The sequence below is a fragment of the Cnephaeus nilssonii genome (genome assembly GCF_951640355.1).
Source record: "Cnephaeus nilssonii genome assembly, chromosome: 3".
NCBI classification, from domain to species: domain Eukaryota; kingdom Metazoa; phylum Chordata; class Mammalia; order Chiroptera; family Vespertilionidae; genus Cnephaeus; species Cnephaeus nilssonii.
This window is the reverse complement of record NC_137074.1, coordinates 68,730,050-68,756,731: the sequence shown is the minus strand read 5'-3', so window position 1 is coordinate 68,756,731 and position 26,682 is coordinate 68,730,050. Positions and strand designations below refer to the sequence as shown.

Genomic DNA, 26,682 nt, shown 5'->3' with positions numbered 1-26,682 from the left:
AGCTTCTGGCTGAGTGGCACTTCCACAAGGGGAGCATACTGACCACCAGGGGGCAGCTCCGGCATTGAGCATGTGCCCCCTGGTGGTCAGTGCATGTCATAGTGACCCATCGTTCCACAGTTTGGTCGATTTGCATATTAGCCTTTTATTATATAGGATTCTCAAGGGACTGTATGTCCCAAAAGTGACTGAGAAATTATAACCCACCAGATAATGAGACCATCATTACAGATAGAAACCCATTAGTGATCTACCCCTCCCTTTCCAGACTTATTTGTCAATATAGCTTCAATCATATTGACCTATCTGGTATTTCTAATAATGTCATGTTCTCTTACTTCCAGTTATTTGTATGGGCTGTTTCTACTACCAAATGCCCAAATTATAATTTCCCAACTGATAAGATCTTCCTCAGTGCACGTAATCCTTTCTGAAGTTTCCCTAAACTACTCCATTTATTCCTCAGCATCTCTCTTTTTTAAAATTTAAATTCTTTATTGTTTAAAGTATTACATAAGTCTCCCTTTTCCCCCATGCTACATGGATTTTGCCTTATTAATTTTTTTTTAACCCAGCTAAATATCTGACATATTAAGAACTTTATTTCTTAAAACAGATCTCTAAACTCGAGGAAATTAATATTCTAACTTGTCACATACTTTAAGATTGCTAAGAAGCCACACTTATCTGAGAGTTCTAATCCACTATCAAGTTCTTTTTCCTTCCTATGATTGCCTGATCTATATGGCAAATTAAGAAAACAATATGTTTGACCATTTGCTTTCTCCTACCAGTTAGATATACAGAAAAAAAATATTTAAGGGTTACCTCTTAACACAGTCAGGGCATAACATGTTATCTTCTAGGTCTGGGGATGGGAAAGTACAGGCCGGTAAAAGTAAGAGAGAAATCATCTTCGTGGGAGTGTCAGGCACCCAGGTCTGACCTGCATGGAACTGCAGGCGAACCCAACCCTTTTTGTCTGCCAGGAGATGTCTGCCATGGACCACACACCACCTGACACCTGGGGAGGAAAGAGAAGCAAATATAAACAGTGAAGAGCAAGTAATTGCACCCCAATCCAACCTCTCGGCAACTCACTCTTGACTTTGCTCTTATTTTCTGTTGATGGATCAATTGATTGAGAAGCATGAAAAAATGTAGACCAAAAGACATTATACTCTAACTTCACAGATTATATAGCATGAGGGATAACAATTACATTTTTAAATGCTTGCTAAGTGGTTTGCATGTATTCATAAATTTATTAAGAACATTTATATTTACCTTCTATTCACTTTTCTTATTTAAAAATGAAGTAACTGAAGCTTGCAGAGTTAAATATTATAATTTTCTCAGAACCAAGCCATGGATCCAGGTATTAATTCACAACCCGTTTGTCTAACTACTTCATTCTACTTCTTCAAATATAAAAAAACAGGCAAAAAGATCTTTGTTGAAAGCCTAAGGAACAATCTAATTGGGGAGAGGGTTATTTAAGACAAAACAAGGTAAGGTATCAAGTGTTTGAAATTGAGAAAGAAGCAGTCACCGTGAGCTCAAATATTCATAAAAACTCCCCAGTCAGACTGTAAAACAATAGAGATTATGTTTAGCACTATATACCCGGTGATTAGGAACACTCTTAGATCATAGTAGATGCTTAATAACTGCTAAATAGAGAGGTACTACTGCCCTAGCTGGTTTGGCTCAGTGGATAGAGCATCGGCCTGCAGATGTTTGTCTCTCTTTCCCCCTCCCTTCCTTTCTGAAATCAATAATATATGTATATATGTATATGTGTATATATACTACGTATGTATGTATTTAAAAAATAGAGAGGTACTAAAAGGATGAATAAGTGTGCAATGCTACTAGGTCATATGGCACATTAATGAAAATTAGAAAGGTGTCATTGCTGGGTAAGCAGTCCTTCAGAGACAGCTATGTTACTAGACAGTGCTTTTGGAAATTAGCAAAATGGTGCTCGTTTCTTTTCATAGAGGGAGTGTGACTTGGAGAACAGACAGTAGGCCAGTTTCAGCTTCTGTCTGTCTTCCTTTTGGTTGGGTTCCTTGTGTAATGAACAACGTGCCTTACAAGTCAGCCCTGGATAAAAGAGGAGCCAGAACACTTTTGGAAACGATGTGGAGGGAAAAAGAACTCAAGCAAAAAAGAATGGAGGACTTTTAGCTGACCTGAGGTAGGGTCAGCTAGAGAAGAAAACAAAAATATCAAGGAGAGAGGAGGAGTTGGAGGAAGGCAGGGCTAAGTTATTCTCAAGATTTCTTAAGAGGACAGGGACCCCAAACTTTTCTTATTGCCTGCTTTTTAATGTGCCAAGTTATATCTCATAAGTCTCACAATCATTCTTTGAAATACAATAGTTGTAATCTTCATTTTATAAAACAGGATACCAGGGCTTGTGCTAACTTGCCAATGCGACATACAAAGGAAGTCATAAAACAAGAATCTGGCCTGGGCGCTCTCCCTCCTGGGAGCATGCCTGTGCCTTTTCCTTTCCCTTTCCCCTCTCTCTCTCTCTCTCTCTCTCTCTCTCTCTCTCTCTCTCTGCTCTCCCCCCAGGCGTATTACCATTAGCTTCCTCACTCCCAAGCTCCAAGGGCCCTTCATTTACCTCTATAACTTGTTTCCAAAGCCCATTTCTTCTAGAAATTACTTTTTCTACCTCTGTAATTTACCCAATAATTGTTCTCTTACAAAAAAGAATCTGGTCTAGCTGGCGTAGCTCAGTGGTAGAGCATCGACCTATGAACCAGGAGGTCATAGGTTTGATTCAGTGGACACATGCCCAGGTTTCGGGCTCGATCCCCAGTGTGGGCCCATGCAGAAGGCAGCGGACCAATGATTTTCACTCATCACTGATTTTTCTCTCTCTTTCCCTCCCTTCACTTCTGAAATTAAAAAAAAAAAAAATCTTTAAAAAAAAAAAGAATCTGAACCAGGGCTGTTCAAATCCCCACATTATGCTATGAAGAAAGCCTTGAGGAAAGGGAGAGGAAAAGACCTCAGGTTGGCCCTAGCTGGTTTGGCTCAGTGGATAGAGCATGGACCTATGGGTTGAAGGGTCCTGGGTTTGATTCTGGTCAAGGGCACATGCCTGGGATGTGGGCTTGATCCCCAGTGGGGGGCATGCAGGAGGCAGTGGGTCAATGATTCTCTCTCATCATTGATGTTTCTATTTCTCTCTCCCTCTCCCTTCCTCACTGAATCAATAAAAATATGTTTTAAAAATAAAAGACCTGCCCTGGCCGGCTTGGCTCAGTGGATAGAGCGTCGGCCTGCGGACTGAAAGGTCCCGGGTTCGATTCCAGCCAAGGGCACATGCCTGGGTTGCGGGCTCGATCCCCAGTCGGGGGCATGCAGGAGGCAGCCGATCCATGATTCTCTCTCATCATGGATATTTCTCTCTCTCTCTCTCTCCTTCTTCCTTCCTCTCTGAAATCAATAAAGAATTATAAAAAAAAAATATAAAAAAAAAATAAATAAAAAAATAAAAATAAAAGACCTCAGGCTGTGGCTGACCGCATTATCAGATTATGCTTTTTTCCCCACCTTGTACTTCTGCTTTGTGATCAGAAAGGGTCACCACTCTATCACCTGGCTTAGAAATTCATCCAGAAAAACTTGACTATCAATCAAAAGGTAAGTTTTCTATGAATCTAATATCCAATCTACAGATATTTTAACTCTTTTCCTTATACCACCTTTCAGTATTGGACTATTGAAAGTTAACCTTCTTTCTCTGCTATGGCGCTTACTATTTAAAGTTGATCTTACCAGATGTTTGCAGCAGAAAATTCTCAACAGAAATAGGAATTTTATATGAATTTGCAGCCTTAGGTAGCGAGCCTCTTGCAGCAATTCTTGACCATGCTGCCAACATGGCCTCACGAGCTGAAGTTATCACTTCAACTGTATTGGTCACTTCAACTGTATTGGCCACTTCAGCTGTACTGGCCACTTCAACTGTACTGGCCACTTCAACTGTATTGGCCACTTCAATTGTACTGGTCATTTCAACTGTATGAGTCTCTTCCTCTCTTTTACTCATCTGATGACTTTTCTTACTCCTTGCTTTCTTGGTCAATTTCCCCGAACATGACTGCAATGTGTCCTCTTCTGGTGTTTCAGCAACACTCTGCAAATGGGATTCATGATGAGTATTCTGTGAAGTGCTACTACCATAATGACTTCTATATCAATTTTATCATTCTTTATACATTTACCCAAGTAGGTCAGCATGGGAAAGGTTTAGGAATATTAGTTCCTTTAGAGTAGTGGTTCTCAAATGGAAGAAATTATTGATTGCTAAAACTGTGAGGGAGCCCTGGCCGGTTTGGCTCAGTGTGTAGAGCGTCGGCCTGCGAACTGAAGGGTCCCAGGTTCGATTCTGGTCAAGGGCATGTACCTTGGTTGCGGGCACATCCCCAGTGCGGGGCGTGCAGGAGGCAGCTGATCGATGTTTCTCTCTCATCGATGTTTCTGACTCTCTATCCCTCTCCCTTCCTCTCTGTGAAAAATCAATTCAAAAAAAAAAAAAAACTGTGAGGGAGGAAGCATTGCTACTAACATCAAGTGGATAAGAGGCCAGGGATATTTAGTCTGCTAAACATCCTAAAACACACAGGACAGCCTCCAAACAAAAAGAACTTATTTGGCTCAAAATGTCAATAGTCTTGGTTGAGAAATCTTGCCTTAGAGCAAGCAAGGTTGAGGAACCCTTTTTTGACCAACAGCCATTTGAATATTTGTGACATCATTCGCTTAATATAATTCACTTAATATAAATTCATGTTGCTATGAAACAAGCTCCTAGACAACCTGCAGTTGTCTTGGCATGGCCAGATGAAATGATTTCATGCGCCTTAGATGGCTGGACATTCCTCACCCCTACGTTAGAGGTACAACATATGAAGAGATGCTGGGAGAGGAGGAACAATTCACAGTCAGAACTCACATTTACACTGCATCCATGCTTCCCATTCACTCGCTTTTTTTCAAAATAAGCATGTTCCCTGAGCCTCAGATAAACCTCTAGTTTCTAAGGAAATTAAGGAGAGAAAAAGCAAAGTTAGCAAGACTTTGAATATTTGCTCTGAGCAGCAGAAATTCTCACCAATGTACTCACCTTACCATCGGTACTCAAATTCAATTGTTGGCACCAGTTCCGCAAAGTGTCGAGACATACTTTATTATATGATGGCAAAGTGGTTGGCAAGGGAAGGATTGGTTTTGGGCAATCTTTGAATTGTTCATTCATTTGAGGAAGATTAACTGAGAAAAGAAGAAAACCAAAGTAGTAATAATTTAAAATTTGTAAGATTCTTTATAATTTTACCTTACAAGTTCTCATTTATTTCTTACAACCCAATTTATGCAGATAGGTACCAAATATTTTTTCTCATATTACAAATAAGATAACAGATTCAAGAATAAAGGACTTGCCCTAGCTGGTTTGGCTCAGTGGATAGAGCATCAGCCTGAGGACTGAAGGGTCCCTGGTTCTACTCCGGTCAAGGGCACATGCCCAGGTTGCAGGCTCAATCCCCAGTAGCGGGTATGCAGGAGGCAGCCGATCAATGATTCTTTCTCATCATTGATGTTTCTATCTTTCTCTTCCTCTCCCTTCCTCTCTGAAATAAATAAAAATATATTTTAAAAAGAAAGAATAAAGGACTTGCCCTAACCGGTTTGGCTCAGTGGATAGAGCGTCGGCCTGCGGACTCAAGGGTCCCAGGTTCGATTCCGGTCAAGGGCATGTACCTTGGTTGCGGGCACATCCCCAGTAGGGGGTGTGCAAGAGGCAGCTGATTGATGTTTCTCTCTCATCGATGTTTCTAACTCTCTATCCCTCTCCCTTCCTCTCTGTAAAAATCAATAAAAAAACATTTAAAAAAAAAGTTACAAGATAGAAAATCTTGCCCTGGTCAGTGTGGCTCAGTTGGTTAGAGTGTCATCCTATATGCAGATTCCTGGTTAAGGCACATATCCAGGTTTTGGGTTGGGTACAAGAGGCGATTGACCTCTTTCTCTCTCTCTCTCTCTTTCTCTCTCTCTCTCTCTCTCTCCCTCGCTCCCTAAAATCAATAAAAACATCCTCAGTCCTAGCTGGTTTGGCTCTGTGGATAGGAGTGTCAGCCTTCAGACCTAAGGTTTGTTTCTAGTCAAGGGCACATGCCTGGGTTGTGGGCTCAATCCCCAGTAGAGGGGGTGCAGAAAGCAGTGGATCTATGATTCTCTCTCATCGATGTTTCTATCTCTCTCTCCCTCTCCCTTCTGCTCTGAAATTAATAAAAAATATAATTAATTAACTAATTACGACATCCTTGGATGATGGTTAAAAAAAAGAGTAAATCTTAAATGTTCTTACCACAAGGGGAAAAAGCTAAGTGTGTGAGGTGATGCATGTGTTAATTAACCTTATTTCTGTAATCATTTTACAGTATATATGTATACCAATCATCACAATATACACCTTAAAATTACAGTATTGTGTAAATATATCAATAAAGCTGGAAAAAATTAGTCTTTGTAAGAGGTATGTAAAGTATGTATTAACCAAAATGAAGAGAAGGTTGAGGGTCATGGGTTGGAAATTTGAACTTCTATCCAGCTGCCCCATAATACTATGCTCTGTCCAAAACACTCCACATGCTGATTTTTGTGTGTCTTAAAAGCAAGGCAGTATATAGTGCTTAGCAAATGACAAGCATGGGAGTTAGAAAAATCTCTTATTACAGGTAATTGAGGTGAGATTTAAGCTGGGTCTTGTATGGCCAAAGAAGAGAAAAGAAAAATCCTTTTTCCTGGGCTTTCCAGAGCTGGAGGAGCAGTACACTGAGCAATCCTTATCATCACACCTTTTTCGTTGCTGTCTGAGGTTGAAGAAACACTTGGTTCCATTTGATGTTCATTATGTTCCTCGCTTATTGGAACCAAGGTGAGTATCACATTTTCTTCTTCTAATTCATCCTGAAAGAAATCCTGAAAAGGGTCAGTTACCAATTCTCATTTGATGCATACAATTAAACTGCTTACTTTCAAATCACAACTAATGAATACAGAACTGAGAAGGTGATGGAAAAAAAATTACTGAGATTTCCTTAAATATGATGTTATTAGCAGACCCTTTACTAGATTCTAAAAAAACAAACAAAATGAGAAAATGGGTAAAAACAGATTTACAGGTGAAAAAGAGAAAATGGAAGGACCCTCGCCAGTTTTGCTCAGTGGATAGAGCTTTGGCCCGTGGAAGGGTCCTGGGTCCCAATACGACCATGTGCTGGAGGCAACCAATCGCTGTGTCTCTCTCACATCCATGTTTCTTTCTCTCCCCCTACCTTACACCCTTTAAAAATCAACGGAGGCACTTCCGCTTCCGGTTCCCAGCGCAGCCTCCGGTCCCCGCTTCGCTGTCAAGCGACGAGATCGTGGCGTGGGCAGGTTCCAGGCGATTCGCGGATGATCGAGGTTGTTTGCAACGACCGACCGTCTGGGGAAGAAGGTCCCCGTGAAGTGCAACACCGATGGCACCATTGGGGACCTGACGAAGCTGATCGCAGCCCAAACGGGGACCCGTTGGAACAAGATGGTGTTGAAGAAGTGGTACACGATTTTTAAGGACCACGTTTCTCTGGGGGACTATGAAATCCATGATGGGATGAACCTGGAGCTTTATTACCAACAAAGCGGAATTCCTTCCTCGTGTCCTGTCCACTCTCCCCTTTTCTCCTGCTCTCAGCCCCAGCACTGGTATGGATGCTTGTTTTTAAAAAGTCATGTTAATGAAAACTTAGAACAGCAAAAGAAAAAAAAAAATCAATGGAAAAATATTCTCAGGGGAGGATTAACAAAAAAGAGGAAGGGGTTTGCAGAAACCATTCCCCTCGTGGTCTCCCTTTCCATCAACTAAAACACTAAATACTTTCATTTAATCTCCGAAATCCATATGAAATGTGTTGCTGCCTTCCCATCTTCCATCACATGATTTACAACTCAAGCGATCATTAACTCTTACTGGAAGATGCAAAAATCTAGTTATTAAAAATCCATTCTAACTCCACTCTTTCTTTAGATTACTCTCCTGCTTGATTAAAATACTTCCATCGCTTATCATTTCTTTTTGAGTAAATGATAAAACTCTCTCATGTAGCTTACATGACACATTCCTAGACAGTGTGGCCCTGCCATTCCAGCTTAAGAGCTTTCTGAGCTCCAGCCATCTTGGCTTATTTCAGCCTAGGACCTGAGGAGAGAGAATGCATCTGTGTTACTCCCTTTGCTATCACAGTAACTAACACAGTGCCCAGCACGGATTGGCCTTTAATGATCTAGTGACTGCAAGGTGAAGTGGACAGGCAGGAAGTAACATTTACTGGTTTTGTACAGTAAACATGCACTGTGCTAGATGCTTTCTCTTGTTTAATCCTTATAACATGCTTGTAGTAATTTATTCGTTTTCCTATTTTACAAATTAGGCCACTAAGTCTCAGAAATTAAATTACCAATGCCACAGAGTAACACATGCTTGAGTAAATCTCTGAACTTAGCTTTTTCTCTCAAAACCACCCCAGCCCTAATGTAATACACTTTTCCCACAGCAGCCAAGTGGCATCTGAAGCAGCCATCCATTTCCCCTATTTAAATAATCTTAATGACTTCCTGTAGCTCTCAAACTCCTAGCTTGCATATAGGGATTTTACATTTGTATATACCACTTTTTCAAAGCACTTTCACACACATGCAATGGTCAGCTTCAAAAAAGCATTGACATTATTGGAGAAGTATTACTCCACTCTAGAGATAAATGTGGCTCAAAGCAGCTATATGGCCTGCCTATAATCATATATTTAATGTTGGCCAATTCAGTTCTCTTCTAGCCTGGTACAGCAGCCCTGAAAATACCCATGAAGCCTCTCCTCCAGTCCAGGGTGACCCAAGCCTGGTCTGGAAACCCATTTGATACCAAGGCCATTGGGATTACATTACTTCTCACTTCTGGAAGAAACTCATCAGTCCCTTCATGTTTGGCCTTATCCATGTTAATCTTTCCCGAATTCTTTGTACAGCAGCTCTCCTTCTTTTCAGTCTTTATCTTGTTGACCTACAACATGCCTTTCTGCAAAATAAATCTCTTACTTTGTACTATGAAGAAGAATCTTTGCTTTTCCTTTCTACTCTCGCCCAAGTATACAGAGCCACAATCACGTGAAAGAAAATAATCAACCACGAAGAGATTCCTAGACGAAGAAATGAGAGATTGCTAGACGAAGAAATGAATTAAGATTCTTGGCAAGAGAAAAACATAAGTGAGCTCCGGAAAGGCTTTGAAAAGTGAATCTGCGGGAAAATTAATTTTATTTAAACTAAACTTACCTTTTCGCTTCTTGAGTTTGCCATTTCCAGGAACACTCAGAGGAAGGCAATGCCAGCAGTGTTGAGGATACCTGCAGTTGACTCCATTTAACCACAGGGTTTCTCTTTTTATAAGCAAATGTCTCCTTCGACTTCCTGTTTCTCAAAAGAGCTTTTCTTTCTCTTCCCAAGCCCCGCCCTTCCGCCATTATCTGACTGGGTGATGTTTTTATCAGTTTTATCCCCTATCTTATCTTGAAATTATTGGGTAAGTATTAGCATTCATGAATTTTTAAAAAGAGAGATTTTTACTTTTAAGAAATAAAGATTGGGATAAAACTGGAAGTGAAAAACTCTTGAAGACAAGTTACAATTGAACAGAGTAGTTTTAAACATTTCTCAGAGAATACTGATCATGGATTGAATGGCGTTATTATGGAAGGGATAAAAAAAGATTCAGAGGTATTTCATAACTGATTTAGGCCCAGGGGTGTGTCACTCACTGTAAGATTAGATTTGAATTGTTGGGCTTGAATAACAATCCCTTCTGGATTTAGTTCTAGATGTAAATATTAACCCTGTAATACGGGGGAATGACCCACAGTTTGAGAATCCCTAGCAGGGTCGCCTAAGACTATCGGAAAACACAGATATTTACATTACGATTCATAACAGTAGCAAAATTACAGTTATGAAGTAGCAACGAAAATAATTTTATGGTTGGGGTCACCACAACATGAGGAACTGTATTAAAGGGTCAAGGCATTAAGAAGGTTGAGAACCACTGACCCTGAAGAAGCCACTCCAAGGAGCCAGAGGCACTAAAGAAATTATTAGCAAACATTATGGCAGCTTTGTCATGCAGTGGTCTCACGGGGCGCTTTCTCTGCCCTAGGAGATTGGTCAGTCCATTGGTCTCAGGACCCATGGAGCCCAGATCAGTTTAATTTCGTTTATATGTACTATATTCAAAATGTGGTCTGCAAGGGCTCAGCTTCAGTTTACTGAAGAAATGATTGGGAAAATAAATTATGAGACCATACCCCAGATCTTCAGGATGTGTGCTTCATCAAGCCTTCAAGGTAAAGAATTACTTTAAAAAAAAAATTACTTAAAAGTCTAGAAGCATAGTCTAGATCAGGGTGTGACCAAACAGTTTTGGATTAGGCAGATAATGGTTGGAATCCTGACTCCTTTCTTTCAGATTAGAAACTGAATTGACCCATGGAAATTCAACCAGAAAAGCACTCCACCTATCTACTCGAGGGGGGTGGGGGGTGGGTGGGGGAGAGTGGCCTGGTGGGCTTTTCCTCCGTAATTTAGAGAGGAACTAATCCTGGTAGCCTGAACTGATCCCAGTGCCTTAAGCTAGTCAGAACTTCAAGTGGGAAAACTATTTTATTACCATTTTTTTTTCTTCTTAGCATTTATTACAACATAATTACCTTATTTGTTTTCTTGTGGTTTGTTTGTATGTTGGTTTTTGGGTGTTTTTTGTTTGTTTGTTTTTGCTTTTTGAAAGTGTTGTATTATGGGAAAGTTCAAACACATACAAAGCAGACAATAATGTCATGAGCCCTCTGTATCCATCATCCAGCGTCAACAACTATTGAGTTCTAGCCAATCTCATTTCATCTCAAACACCTCCTATTCCCCTGGGTTAGTTTGATGGAACTACCAGACCTCATGTCATTTTATTTATAAATTTGGGGATGGGAGACTTTTTCAAGGTACAATTACTGTTAGGCCTACAGGGCAATACAATCCTTAATGGCCACAAAACAAAAAACCAGGTAAAACTTGCTGGACAACAGGAATCAGGCCATACAAAGAATGGAAACTGTCCTGAAGGCACCTGACTGCACACCTGCATTCCATCCGCATTCCAAGCCCGCTAGCTCAGCCCCCAAACCCAACTGAACACCAGTTTCCCGCCAGAGACTGCATGTAAGGATGAAACTCCAGGTCCTGGGGGCTGCCATCATCGACCCAATGTCCCCTTGGCTCGGTGCTGTGCAGCCCTTCCCTTTGGATGTCCCATCCCCCACCCCCTTTCTCTACATAAATTCAATTTTCTTTAATCATCATCTGAGATGGCTATTTAGCCTACCCAGGTGTGTTAACCCACCACAATGCTAACCCACCACGTTCACCTTTCAATTACAATATCCTTTTCATATCTAAAAATAATTTTATTTTTGCCCTACCCAATTTGGCTCAGCAGACAGAGAGTAGACTGTGGAATGAAGGGTCCGGGTTTGATTCTGATCAAGGGCACTCAGCCCAGGCTCTGGTCAGGGCTCATTCAGGAGGCAACCAATAGATGTGTTTCTCTCACATGAATATTTCTCTGTCTTTCCCCTCTCTTCTACTCTCTCAAAAAATCAATGGAAAAATATCCTAAGGTGAGGATTAAAAAAAAATAAAAAATAATAATAAATAATAAATAAAAATAAATAAATAAATAACTTTATTTTTTGTTTAATCACCCGAGGATATTTTTTCCATTGATTTTTAGAGAGAGAGAAAAGGAGGTAGAGAGGGAAAGGAGGGGAGGAATGAGAGAGAGAGAGAGAGAGAGAGAGAGAGAGAGAGAAACACTAATGTGAGAGAGACACATTGATCAGTTGCCACCTGAATGTGCTCCGACCGGGTCAGAGATTGATCCTGCTACCCACGTATGTGCCCTTGACCAGAAATTGAACCTGAGACCTTTCTGTGCATGGGCCAATGCTCTAACTATTGAGCTCACTGGCCAATGCAATATCTAAAAATAATTTTAAATAATTATTTAATATTATCAAACCATCCAGGCTGACAAATATGTAGTGGTATTATAGAAAAGTAAGAAGCTAAGAAAATTCCAGGACAAGTAGAATGGGAAAGTTGAGACAGATAGTTAAACGAAGTTTGTATCCATCAAGTAAATCCTATCTTCCCTAAACCAAGGACACTTAAGAGTAAATGGTCTGCACTCTCCTTCCCAACCAGAAGGTAAATAGCTTAAATCACCCTACTCAGGGAGACAGATAACAGAAATCCAATTAAGTCCCATTTGCCAACCACACCCAAGGACAAATTAAAAAAATAAATCTCATTTTGGTATATCAGCATAAAGCTAATGAATATCCTATTGATTCGATTCCAAGACCTCCCTAAATCCCCAGCCTTTAGAACCCCTGAAAATGAAGGTCCCAGGGACCTTCTATGCTGTGTCTAGCTGTGTCTGAATGCTGGCTATGCAGGTTTGCTCCAGCTTCTTCCTGTCTTCCTCAGCCCACCCAACCCCCTTTTGAGTAGAAGCCCCTATCAGCGCTGCTGCTAAAGGATGTGGTGTAAACACTGACCACAGACTCATGTGACTCTCTTACCAGTCTATGACACTCTTGAGTTAGCAAAGGCATCTTCATTCTCAGCATAGCGCTTGGTTCAGAGAAGGCTCTTAATTAGGTGCAACAAATTTCTCTAAGTTGTATTACATCACCTTAAGATTGGGGCTTCAGTATATACCTCAAAGCTCAAAAGCAGGATGTAAAGCTATTTAAAAAAATAATAATAATAACGTAGGCCTGGCCGGTATGGTTTGGTGGTTGAGCAACAACCCATAATCCAGGAGGTCATGGTTAGATTCCCAATCAGAGTACATGCCTGGGTTGTGGTCTCAATCCCCAGTGTGGGGCATGCAGGAGGCAGCAGATCAATGATTCTTCCCCATCACTGATGTTTCTATCTCTCTCTCTCCCTCTCCCTTTCTCTATGAAGTTAATAAAAATATATTTTTAAAAATAATAATCTAGGCTGTAGGGTAGATATATTAAAAATTAAGAAAAATTGTTTATGAATACTTGCATTTTAATATTTATTTCAATAACAGGGATCTGAAAGAAAAATGCATTACCTATTTCAAATATATTTTTATTTGCAAATGCATTGTATTTTCAAAATCCTTTAAAAAAATAATTAGAAGAACATATTCTAAAGGGTAAATATTTATGGAGCACCAACACATAACAGGTAAAAGTGGAGTGACTCTAGCTGAGAAATAAAACCCATAAGACATCTGCAGAGCCCTAGGGTTCTGAGAAACAGTTTGGCCACCATAGTTCCATCTCACTTCCAAATGGAAGGGACCGCTACTGAGTTCTTTCCTTTTCTGAGGAGGAAAATGAAATTGTACTGTAAGGTGTTCCCAACTTTTGCCACATTCTTCATTTCAAGAAATTCCCACTTAAAAGGACTATTGAACTAATTTCTACTTTAGAGCAATAGTTATAAATCTTAACCTTCTGACTGAGAATAAATGGGCATTTTTGCTTTTTTTTTTTTTGAAGGAAAAAAAAACTCTTCTGAATGATGGAACAGTGTTTTGCTTTATCTATTGTTTCAAGGGGCAGCAAAAGTTATGCTCAGAGACTGAATTGTCTTTGCCAGCAATTTATTTAGCCCCGGTTCTCTGTGGAAATTACAATTACACATCCACATTTAATATGAGGTGTGTCTTTTTATGCTAGAAGGCACTTCAGAGAGATGGCATCCAAGCTAGAGCTGGCTTTCTAGCTGCCAGCACAAAAGTAAAAAGTTCCCTGTTGCTAGAGCATGATATGATGCTAGGGAATGAAGACCTCAGTGTAATAGGCAGGCTGATGTCTTTCACCTGGATTCTGGGGTGGTTTATCACCCACCACCATCTATATGGAATGAGAGATGCCCAAAGAGTCTTTGGAGAGTTTTTAGGTTAGAGAAGAGTCACTTTGTCCAAATCTAAACTCTCAGATAGTCCTCACAAATTCTAAATATTCAGTCTAAATGTCCCTTTGCCAGAGTTGCTTCTCCACTTGTATTTATCCACTAGAGGCCCTGTGTATGAAATTTGTGCACTCTGGAGAGGTGGGAGAAGTCTCTCAGCCTGGATTGCCAGAGGGCACAGGCCAGGCAGAGGGAACCCCACTTGTGCACAATCAGAGCCAGGGAGTGATATGGGAGGTTGGCCAGCCGGGAAGGGACCACAGGAGGGCCCCAGGGCATGTCCAGCCCATCTTGCTCAGTCCAGATCGACCAGCCAACTCAACACTTAACATATTAGGCTTTTATTATCTTACTAGTGGCCCAGTGCATGAAATTCGTGCACGGTGGGGGGAGGTGTCCCTCAGCCTGGCCTGCACCCTCTCCAATCTGGGACTCCTCGAAAGATGTCCTACTGCTGGTTTACAGGGATCAGGCCTAAACCGGCAGTCGGACATCCCTCTCACAATCTGGGACTGCTGGCTCCTAACTGCTCACCTGCCTGCTTGTCTGATTGCCCCTAACCACTCTGCATGCCAGCCTGCTCGCCCCCAACTGCCCCCCCGCCAGCCTGATCACCCCCAACTACCCCCATGCCAGTGTGTTCGCCCCCAGTTGGTCCCCTGCTGGCCTTCTCACCCCCAACTGCCCCCCTTACTGGCCTGCTTGCCCCCACCTGTCCTCCCCACTGGCCTGCTTGCCCCCAACTGCCCCTCCCCACTGTCCTGATCACTCCCAACTAACTTCCACTGACAGCCTACTTGCCCCCAACTCCCCCCCACCATCGCCTGCTTGATCACCCCCAATCGACTCCCCACCAGCCTGATCACCCAGAACTGCTGTCCTATCCTGGTCTGATCACCCACAACTGCCCTCCCCTCTTGGCCTCTACCCACCTCTACCTCGGCCCCGCCACCATGACTTTATCCAGAAGAACATCCAGAAGGTCTCCTGAAGGTCTCCCACTCTAATTAGCATATTACCCTTTTATTAGTATAGATAGAGGCCTGGTGCATGGGTGGGGCCGGCTGGTTTGCCCTGAAGGGTGCCCTGGATCAGGGTGGGGGTTCCCTTGGGGCATGGGGCAGCCTGGGCGAGGGACCTGTGGTGGTTTACAGGCTGGCCATGCCCCCAGGGGTGAGGGTCCAACTGGGGTGCCTGGCCAGCCTGGGTGAGGGGCTGATGGCTGTTTGCAGGCTGGCCAAGCCTCCCAGTGGGGACCCTCATCCCATGGGGGTGTGGCCAGCCTGGGTAAGGGGCTGAGGGCCGTTTTCAGGCTTACCACTCCCCCATCCCTCCTTGACCAGCAGCCAGGGTGGGCTGGAAGCCTGGGTCATCCCCGGTGACCCAGGCCCCCAGCCCCTCCTCAAGCAGAGGCCAGGGCGGGCTGGAAGCTTAGCTTCCTCCATCACCGGGGGCAAACCAAGCCTCCTGCTTTCTCCAGCTCCACGGCCGACACCATCTTTGTTGGGTTAATTTGCATACCCACTCCTGATTGGCTGGTGGGTGTAGCGAAGGGATGGTCAATTTTCATGTTTCTCTTTTATTAGTGTAGATATAATAAAAAGTAATATTCAAATAGACAAAATGGCAGAACAACTGAACAACCAATCAAAGCGTAATATGCTAATGAATGCTAAGCCTGTTCAATCACTTGCTATGATGTTCACTGACCACCAGGGGGCAGACAGTCAACTGCTCGACCAGCTGCTATGATGTGCACTGAACAACAGAGGGCAGGCAGATGCTCAGACTGGTAGGTTAGCTTGCTGCTGGGGTCTGGCTGATTGGGACTGAGCAAGATGGGCCAGACATGCCCTCCCACATTCCCTCCCCAGCCTTATCGTGCACCGGTGGGGTTCCTCAGCCTGGCCTGCACCCTCTCACAATTGGGACCCCTCAGGAAATGTCAGAGAGCAGGTTTCAGCCCAATCCCACAGGCCCCTCCCCTTGGGAGGGCACCAGATGCAGGACTCTCCCAATCAGGACTGATTGGGCGTGAGCCTGTGGCAAGCACAGTGGGGCCGGGATGAGCAAGAGTGGCAGGTAGGAGCTGCAGTTGGTGTTGGACTGCAGACCACCCAGAGGGACCCCACCTGTGCATGAATTCATGCACTGGGTCTCTAGTGTAGGATAAGCCCCCAGTGGGGCCCCTTAGGTGTTGGGCTGCTGACTGCTTATCAATGACAACAGATGAAGAATGAAGATGTCTTTACTTGTGTCAAAACAACTTTGCTTCTAAAAAAAAAAATGAGTTTTGCCTTGGCTATTCTGGCTCAGTGGATAGAGCTTTGGCCCATGGACTGAAGGGTCCTGGGTTTGATTCTGGTCAAGGTCATGTACCTTGGTTGCAGGTTTGGTCAGTGCTTGTAGGAGGCAATTAATGGATACATCGATGTTTTTCTCTGTCTTTTTTCTCTCTAAAAATCAATGGAGCCTTAACTGGTTTGGCTCAGTGGATAGAGCGTCAGCGTGGCCTGTGGACTGAAGGGTCCCAAGTTTGATTCAGGTCAAGGGCATGTACCTTGGTTTTGGGCATATCCCTAGTAGGGGGTGTGCAGGAGGCAGCTGATCGATGTTTCTCTCTCGTCGATGTTTCTAACCGTCTATCCCTCTCCCTTCCTCTCTGTGAAAATCAATAAAATATATTTTGAAAATAAATAAAGTTTCTGCTCCAGCCATGAAGTCAGAAGAGAAACAGTTCAGAGATGGAAGACGCTGACGATGCCTTGCCATACTAGCAGTCAGCAGATGTGCGTCACTGCAGATTGCCCAGGACCAAATCAGAGAGGGTCGGACCTGCATTACCACCATTTGTCCACCATCCAGAACTGAAATATCATTGCTGTTATGAACACATAAACAACTGTTGGACATAGAAACCGGGACTCAAAAGAACTGTTGGCCCAGAAAGAAACTCACTATAGACTGATTCATTTGCCTCTCAGCATAACTATTATTGCTTGTCTCATTTTCGGTTCCTATAAGTGTATTCCTAGTATCACATGAGCTCACTCATCTAGGGGAAAAGATGAACAACATAGACTGAAGAACAAGAACAGCATTGATCAGACTGTCAGACCCCAGAGGGAAGGTAGGGGAGGGTGGGGACAAGGGAGATAGATCAACCAAAGGACTTGTGTGCTTGCATATGAGCCTAACCAGTGATCATGAACAACAGGGGGAGGGGGGCATGCATGTGGGGGGGGTTTGGGAAGGTAACGGGGGTGGGGTGGGGTTGATGACAAATATGTGATACCTTAATCAATAAAATAATTTAAATAAATAAATAAATAAAATTAAAAATTAATAAATAAATAAATAAAGTTGCCTGGTAAAAGGGAATGACCTTTAAAAAAAAAAAAAGTCAATGAAAAAGTATCCTTGGGTGAGGATTAAGAAAAAAATAAAAATAAGTTTTTGCCCTAACCAGTTTGCCTCAGTGGATAGAGGAGCATCAGCCCTTGGACTGAAGGGTCCCGGGTTCAATTTTGGTCAAGGGCATGTACCTCACCATCCTGCAGGAGGCAATCAGTCGATGTGTCTCTTTCACATCCATGTTTTTCTCTGTCTCTCCCCTTCCCTTCCATTCTTTCTCCCCCTCCCCGCCCTTCCACTCTTTCTAAAAATCAATGGAAAAATATCTTTGGGTTAGGATTAACAAAAAAATTTCTCCCCCCTTTCTTCTTTCCATCTCTGCTCCTTAGGGTTGGGGGATCCTTGAAGATGTGGTCACTTCCACTTTTGCTTCCTGTCAGTGAGTTCACAGACTTTCTACATGCAGGTTCCTTTGCCTCAGTCAGCAATGTCTTGGCAGGACTTTGGACTCCAGAGCTGTTACTTCAGCACCAACTCTTAGTCGTCTGTTTCTTGGGAGATAAGGAAAATTTGGAGGGCTGGCCCCAGATTTCTATTGCACCTCATACTTTACACACACACACAAACACACCACACATGTGCTTATGGGCACAGACATATCTTTGTGGCTGTTAATTTTAATTTCTAGATGGGAAAAATGGCTCTTCTCTTGCCTCCGCCCTCCCCCATCAAGACCATACCACAAGGCCCCTTTGTCATGGAGTTATAGAGTATGTAACTTCAATTTGTCCCTTCTTTGAAATATTCTAAGAGCTTGGGACAAAGACAGTGAAGGGGGGATAGTGAAAACTTTACAGTAATTTGGGGGAGGTTTGTGGATTTTATGGAGGATTGGGGAATGTGACTAGATTTTATTCTGCCAGGGGCAGTAAGGAGGGGTAACTAAACAATCTTAGTGATAGGACTTATTCTATGTAAAGATAATTTTAAGTTTATTTTAGTGTGTTAGGAACAGGGAACTGTCTAGAAGCAGAACTGGAAAGCAAAGTAGGTAAGATTCCCAAATTAATAAAGAGAGGAAGGAAATAAAATAGAAACTTGAGCAATCCAATGTAAAAAGGGAAAAAGTTAAAAAGGAAAACAAAATAATATACATACACTAATAAGAAATAGAGTGTATATTATTTATTACACTGAAACAAAATCATGCCTTTTGGCTTAATCCTACTGAGTTAAGAACATTAGCAATAATTTGCATACAACAAAGTTCCCGAAACATAGCAGGTGGATTATTTTACATAGGTATTTTAAGCATACTAGGTATTTATGACTCAGAAGTAACCTTGGACATAATATGCAAAACAGTTACAACTGGCAATGATACTGGCCCAAGTGCCCCGTGTTTTTATCCCAGAGACACACTACAGAAATCCCAAGTTAAGACAACTTCGCAAAATGTCTTGAATATTAAGAATGTTTTTTGGGAGTGGACACAATTCTGAGGCAGGAGTCTAGTGAGGGAGCACACCCGTCTCTCCACTCCCCTCGAGAGGTTCAGTTCAGGCTCCCACCGTGAAAGAGCTGCTGGAGTCCCTCCTGTTTCAGATGGGTAACCGTTGGATGGTGTGACTTTTGCATCTTCACTGCAATGAACGATAGTTTGTGAAATGCATGTCTCTTTTAAAACATAACCGTACCCCAGCAGACGAAGCAGCAGGCACTGTTGGTAGTCTGAGAGTAACATCTGCTCCCCACCTGTCTGGGCCCTGTAAGCAGGGAGCACGGAGGGTGTCGAGCAGCCCGGAGCTGCTGTCAGTGGCACCGTGGAGTTGATTGCAGTCACCTTTCTACCATATCAGTTACAATCATAGCCGTACCCTTTTCCTTCGCAATGGAAGCTTCTCGCTAATACCTTATTCCTATAAAGCAAATGAAATGATTGTCATCTTTAAAATTCCAAACAAGAAATGTCAAGAAACCCAGTGCTGGAATGCCAGTAAAATTGTCTTTAAACTTTAGGATAGTGGGTGGGAAGCTCATGGCCAGGTTACCATTTGTCTCTATCACATTCCTGTTCTGTGCAGCCTGGGGCCGGAGAGGCCCCCGAGGGATTTTTTTTTTTTTTTTACCATTTCCCATGGTCCCAGTGTGTCAGTAAAAAGCTATCCAACATGACCTCCATTGTATTTAACTTCGTTCGCATAGAATTATAGCAGGAAGTAGGACAGTCAAAAGGGGAAAAGACAAGCATACACTCCCTGTGCCAGGTCCCAGGGGCTGCCACTCCTAGATGGTGAAGGGGGAGTCTGGCCTGAGGGGCCGCACTTCAGACTGCTATCCTCGACCAGCTGTGCTGGGTCTCTGGTGTTCAGTAACCATGACACCAAAGGGGTGGAGGGTAAGCGGGACAACAGAAAGCTGAGATAGAGCCCCAGGTGGTTCCTTACAGCTGAACAGTAGGGGCACAGACCCTTAGGAGTCAAGACTGGGCTGCACCAGAGGGATTCTTTTCTCCCCATCTTCCCTGTCTCTAATGAAAATCCCCTGTAAGCATCCTATTACTCCATTTGTACTTTTAGAAAATACCTCCAAGTGCAGCGTCTACTTCTTTCCTCCCCTGACTCAACCAACACCAAATTTTCTATATCCTGTACTGCTTTGAATCTTATATCATCTAAACAAGTATATTATGTGTACCTTCTTCAAGCTTCACTTGAATTAGAAAAGTTTCCCCAGGCACTCTCCCCATTAACTTCATAGTCCAGCTCTTGTTTCTTTTCTGCCTCCTTTAACATGTTCGTACACCCTTTCTTCCTTGGAATGTAAGCCTCAGTCCATTTACCTGCTTAAAACCCTTCAGTGGCCCATCGCCTAGGGATGAGCTGCTTGACTCAACTCCTCATCATCCCCCCAACTGCAAATGTACATTTTTCTTGTTTACGCATTTATTTTTTTAAAAAAATCTTTAGATAGGCATTATCATGCGTATTTTGTAACAGAAAACTGAGGCTTATTTTCTGCAATATTCTGTCACAATGAACTACTTTCAATTCTATATTGTCCTAAGGTTCCTTCACAGCCTCGGCTCTGATCCCCATATTCAAAAATGACCTTACTGCTTTTCATCTAGTCAGTTCTTCCCTTACGTTAATAAGTCTCTTTTTTGATGCCAGTCACCACATGGCATCAAATGTTTACAGATGTTTACAAACCAATCATCTGCATTAGACTGTAGGCTACTTAAAGGAATATTTTTTTGTTTTTTTTTGGATAGTCATTATTTCAGTGTAGTGCATATACTTGGAATATAGTAATTATAAATGTGTGTTTCTCTAAAATTATGGGTCTCCAAATAGACATAATGTTTTTTCCTAGGAATATACTAATGGGTGATAATTTTCTTGAAATTCTTCACTGATAACTTTTGCTTGAAATACAGGGTTAATTAAGATAAAGAAACATGCATTTCTCGTCTCCCTCAACTAAAATCCAAGGGCCCACTTTTAGTTTGTAGAAAAGAACTAGGTAATTACCTATGAATGCATTTGGGGCACAACATATTATCCTCCAGGTGTGGGGGTGGAAAGTTGCGGGAAGGTATCAAGAAGAGTGCACACACTTGCCCCGGTTTGCCAGGAACCCAGGCTTGCCCAGCATAAAACTGTAGCTGAACCCAACCCTCTGTGTCTGCAGGGAGACTTTGTCCATGAACGACACACCACTTGTAACCTGGGGAAGGAAAAAGAGGTAAGTACGAACAGAGCAAGACCAAATCACGTTCAAAATTGCATCCTGGTCTTTGATTCTTTCTCAAGTGCTAGCTCTTGAGATATGAACCCTGGAATTTTGAGTTAACCTGCTGTATCCTGTTCCCTTTAGAAAATAATGCAAGCCAGCTCCTGTTACAACTTTCAAAAGAAACAAAAAATATAGTTGGAAGTGGTATAAGCTGCAAGTGGGTAGATGGTGGTGTGGGGGAGGCAAAACTTTACCTCTACCCATCTTAGACTTCTGGCTGGGATTCTAAAAAGACAGATTAATAAGAGAAGAACACTTTATTAATGCATGAAGTGCATGCCAGGTAGGAGAAAACACAACAAAACCGGACTCAAAATGGCGGCTTAGAATTCCATCTTGTAGAACATCTTCTACAAAGAACAATATATTTGTGGAGAAATGACAGGACAAAGGAAAGCAGGTTTAGGCCACCAGGGGTGGTGAACTGTGGGGAGGTAAATACATGGGAGGACACTAATGGAGTAAGGTTTGCTCACGGGTTCCTCTGGTACCATCTCTCAGTTGACCAGAGCATCTCTGGCAAAAGGAGAATTTATGTCCTCCCTTTAGGCAGAAAAGGGGGAGGGTTTCTTTCCCGAGTTTAATTGCCTTCACCTCAAAATAAATTTATTTATGTCGAAGAGTTATATTTGTGGATGACCCATTCTGGTTTCCTTCCACAGAAAGACTAACCCAGAGAGGTCCGAATGGCCTTCATGAAATAGGTCCAAGGGTGTGAACACTTCAACAGGCAGTTTGTTTAGCTCGCCAGTTTCTTGTTGTCCTTAATTATATCATCTATAATCCTTACAAATGTAGAGGTGGCATTGTATTCTTAACCCATTTTATGGTGTGAAAAGTGGGAAAAAGCTGAAACAATCTGTCAGTGTTTCTCATTTAATGGATGTTAGAAGACCCAAGGTTTCAGCTCAGGCAGTTGATTTTAGAGTCTGCCCTTCTTTTTTTTTTTTTTTTTTAAATCCTCACCCGAGGAGGGTATTTTTTCCATTGATTTTTAGAGATAGTGGAAGTGAGAGGGAAAGAGAATTATCAGAAATATTGATGTGAGAGGAACACATCAACTGGTTGCCTCCTCCTGCACGCTCCCTGACCATGCCCTGGAAGAAGCCTGAAACTGAGGGACATGCCCTTGACCAGAATCAAACCTGGGATCCTTTGGTCCGCAGGCTGACACTCTATCCACTGAGCCAAAATGGTTACACTCTAATTCCTTAAAGGGGAAATAAATGAATTCAAACAGATTGTCATCCCTTTGTGATGACACCAGTAATTTAGAGCAGTGGTTTTCAGAGTGGGTGGTCCCCGACTAGCATCCTCAGCAGTGCCAAGAAAATTGCCAGAATTGCACATTCTCAGGCCTTGAATCAGAAACTAGGGGTGATGGCAGGAATCACTAGCCCTTTAGGTCATTTAGATATACCCTAAATTGAGATTAATATCAATTAAGCTCCTTAGCTGGTTTGGCTCAGTAGGTAGAGCATAAGCCTGCAGACTGAAGGGTCTCAGGTTCAATTCTGGTCAAGGGTCTGTATCTTGGTTGCAGGCTTGATCCTCAGCCCTGGTCCAGGCCTGTGCAGGAGGCAACCAATTGATGTCTCTCTCTCTCACATCGATGTTCCTGTTTGTAGTCTTGCTCCTTTCCACTCTCTGAAAACAAAAACAAAAAACTGTCCTCTGGTGAGGACTAACAACAGAAACACACACCATTAAATAATAATAATATCAATTAAACTTATTTCCTAATCTGAACCAGAACCAGCTTTGATATGGGGCTTACCAGAGGCCTCCTGTGTCAACCTCACAGTCTCCATCTTCCTAGTTTTCCTAGTCTTCCCGGTAGTGGCTGCAATTCTGCTCCAGGAGGCAAACACATCATCCGGGGTGGAAGTTGTCACGAAAATATTGTCCATTCCCTCCAGGAGAGCAGCAGCACCCCCTTCAGGAGCAGGCCCCCCCACCAGGGGAGCAGGCAGTTCAGGAAGACCAAAACTGTCCAGAGTCATTTCCCCCTGCTGCATCTTCAATTTCCTTTGTGCTAAAGTCAATATCTTTGCCTCCTCTGGTTTGACTGGAATATTCTACAAATAGGATTGGAGAGATTAGTGTTATCAGAAGTGTAGCCTCGACCAGTTGGTGTGGCTCAGTGGTTGAGCATTGACCTATGAACCAGAAGGTCATGGTTCAATTACTGGTCAAGCCACATGCCCGGGTTGTCGGTTCGATCCCCAATGGGGGGTGGGGAGGGGATGCAGGAGGCAACCAATCAATGATTCTCTCTCATCATTGATGTTTCTATCTCCCTCTCTCTTCCTGTCTGAAATAAAATAAATAAAATAAAATAAATGAAGCCTCACCCAGGCTAGTGTCTCTTAAAAGGTTGACGGTTCGATTCCTGGTCAGGGCACGTACCCAGGTTTTGAGTTTGATCCCTGGTTGGGGCACGTGCGGGAGGCAACAGCTTGATACTCCTCTCTCCAAATCAATAAAAATATTTTTTTTTTTTTAAAAAAAAAGAAGTGCATTATCATTTTTATTACTCTTTGCAGAGTTGGTGAAAACTGAGGACAGGGATGTTGTGCCTTTTTAGGAGTGGAGGGGAAAAGAAGGGCTAGGTCAATTATTTTACAACTTTTTCATGCTAAAATAGGTAATTAGGATGATAACGGAAGCTTCCATTCTACCAAATTTCTTACAAATTACTCACCTTTTGATTAGGGTAAGCATATGCACGCAGCCTATCATATGTCTCCCATTTCTAAGACAAGAGAAAATGAGTTAATAATTAGATCAAGGTTCCCACGCTGCCTTCTAGCCACACTAACAGCCCAGGCCCTCACCTGGCCGCTGGTGCTCAGCTTTAATTGCTGACACCAACCCCTCACGACGTCTCGATGAATCAGGTTAACTGGTGGCAAGTGAAGAGGCAGCGGAGGAATTGGTATCTTCTTGTGAATTCTTACTCTTTTTTTTTCTGGTTCCATCTTTTCTGGACAAGAAACTGAAGGAGAATGGAATAAAATTAGTAATAATTAACTCTTATGTGACCTTTTAAAATGTCAAAAGTACAATCACTTTTAGTTATCATAGTACAGTCCCCAGTATAGAGTTAAATGATTTACCCATGACCACAAAACCTCAAAGGCACAGACCTCACACCTAAGACTTAATACTTCTGAGTTCCCCAGTTTTTAATTCCTAAAACTCCCCACTCCTCACACACACTTGTGAGCTACTTAGCCCAGAAATTCCAAGGAAGTTGCTTAGAGATCGTACTTCCAATCCCGGGAAATGAGAGACGTTTTAGACCTGTGATCATAAATATGCAGTGATGCCTTGTCCTCTCGCAAAACTGTAAACCACTCAGCAATGTGCCGCCAACCACTGTTACCCACAGATCTGCCAGCCCACCCCACCAGGGCAGCACTCTTGTCCTAGCACACAGGCCTCCTGCTGCACCCCAACACACCATTTAAGAAAAGACTTACAGAACACAACTCCAGAACAGACACAATTATGTCTACACTAATAATTCCCAGCATTTACTGAGTCCACGTTACTAGCTGGGTATAGTTTAGAAGTTTTACCGAATCATTCTATATAAATTACAACTGACCTTCCACCCCTGACTCAGCCTAGTAGATATTATCCTCCATTTTTAAAATAAGAAATAGAGTTTCAAGAATGTTATTATTTTTTAAAATCCTCACCTGGGGATATATTTCCATAGATTTTTAGACAGAGTGGGAGAGGATCAGAGGGGAGAGACAGAGAAACATCAATGTGAAAGAGACACATCGATTGGTTTGCCTCAGCATGTACCCCAACCAGGGCCGGGAGCCTGCAAGCTAAGAACTGAACCAGGGACCCTTCAGTCTGCAGGCTGATGCTCTATCCACTGAGTCAAACCAGCCAGGGTGAGTTTCAAGAATGTAATTGCAAACCTGCATCGGTCTGCCCCAAGTCATTGCACATCGAGGTCCTTACTCCAAGCAGCTAGTTAAAACAAAAATTTGCCGAAACCAGTTTGGCTCAGTGGATAGAGCGTTGGCCTTCGGACTCAAGGGTCCCAGGTTCGATTCCGATCAAGGGCATGTACCTTAGTTGAGGGCACATCCCCAGTAGGGGGTGTGCAAGAGGCAGCTGATCGATGTTTCTCTCTCATGGATGTTTCTAACTCTCTCTCTCTCTCTCTTCCTCTGGTGTCTGACCCACCACATCACATTAAAAAATCAATAAAATATATATTTTTAAAAAAATAAATAAATAAAACAAAAATTTTAATTTCCATGGCTCAAAGTCTTTTTATTTTTTAAGAAAGGTTTCATGGAGCCAGAAATGCTAGCTAAAAAGGAGATGGGTCTTGGGACATGAAGTCCAAACCACCAGCAGCTTGGCTAGGTGGAAGAGAAAAGCATGTCCATTGACTTGGGAGTTTACAAGTGTTTTTATATATTAAGAAGCAGGGAGGGGGAAGAAAAGTATACAGCCATGAGAAAGAATTTACATTAGCCATCGGCAAAGGGGTGGGAGAGGGTGAAGTGGAGCCAGGACTGGGATAGGCATAGATAAGCATAGAGTCAGAAAGCCCACACTTAAAGACACAGCTCATGGAGTGTGATGGTGCTTGGCTAAAATAATCTGTAGAAATACAACCGGGAATTTAATCCAAGCTCCAAACAACAGGAAGAATGTGAGCAGTCCTTTCTTAGCTGGCCTCTGGACATCAACAGACCAACAGTTCTGTCTTTTGCTCCCACTTGGGCGGCTGTAATTTAGGACATCTCAGAATTTTCCCCTAGTCAGAGTGGGAGCAAAATGATTGTGGGAGTTTGGAGACAGGAAGTAATAAGTTTTAAGAGGTGACTGAAAGAAGGCTTCAGGGAGGTGAGATTTAAGCCAGGCTTCAAAGGATGCATATGGCTTGCAGAGTAGAGGACAAACATTTATTTCCTTCTCCAGAAAAGTTCCTCCGGCTTAAACCAAGAAAATGAGATTTGAGGGGCTGTGTACCTCTTACCTTGGTCATCTTTCTTAGATCTCTTCCGTTTGGTCTCCATCTCTGAGGTTCTTTGTTGACTTGGTTCACCAGCAGCCCCGTATTTCTCTTTAGTTGGTACCGGTTGGGATTTTGAAGCTTTTTGCTGCTCCCCTGACTTCTTTGGGGACTTCTGCTGGGGATAGAAGAGCGAGTCAGTCATTCCTCTGGTGTCTGACCCACCACATCACATTATCTGCCTTAAGGTTATCCACACCCAAGACACCAAGACAGTCACTGAAGGTCACTGAAACCCGCTGGCAGTGTGTATTCCCTGGGTATCATCTTAATGCTCGGGTTTATGTATAAGATAGCGAAACAATGATGGAGAAATGGGAGAAGGCCAATTTGAATGTATGAGAGAAGACACA

General features: G+C 42.7%; 2 protein-coding genes and 1 pseudogene across 3 annotated transcripts; 1 reads left to right on the top strand and 2 right to left on the bottom strand.

Annotated features, from left to right (window-relative positions):
• Positions 1–824: 824 nt before the first annotated feature.
• On the bottom strand, positions 825–7,303 carry DPPA2 (developmental pluripotency associated 2; the record flags this gene model as incomplete). Its single annotated transcript, XM_079766313.1, has 6 exons — positions 825–1,024; positions 3,802–4,162; positions 4,982–5,065; positions 5,153–5,298; positions 6,885–6,996; positions 7,298–7,303. 6 exons carry the CDS (start codon positions 7,301–7,303, stop codon positions 825–827), a joined length of 909 nt encoding a protein of 302 aa, XP_079622439.1.
• Positions 7,304–7,485: 182 nt separating this feature from the next.
• Positions 7,486–7,688, top strand: LOC307097371 (ubiquitin-like protein 5; annotated as a pseudogene). The gene has a single exon. The product of its transcript is annotated as a ubiquitin-like protein 5 (transcript).
• Positions 7,689–21,007: 13,319 nt separating this feature from the next.
• Positions 21,008–26,474, bottom strand: DPPA4 (developmental pluripotency associated 4; the record flags this gene model as incomplete). Its single annotated transcript, XM_079766312.1, has 5 exons — positions 21,008–21,207; positions 23,054–23,354; positions 23,981–24,031; positions 24,114–24,274; positions 26,294–26,474. 5 exons carry the CDS (start codon positions 26,472–26,474, stop codon positions 21,008–21,010), a joined length of 894 nt encoding a protein of 297 aa, XP_079622438.1.
• Positions 26,475–26,682: the final 208 nt, after the last annotated feature.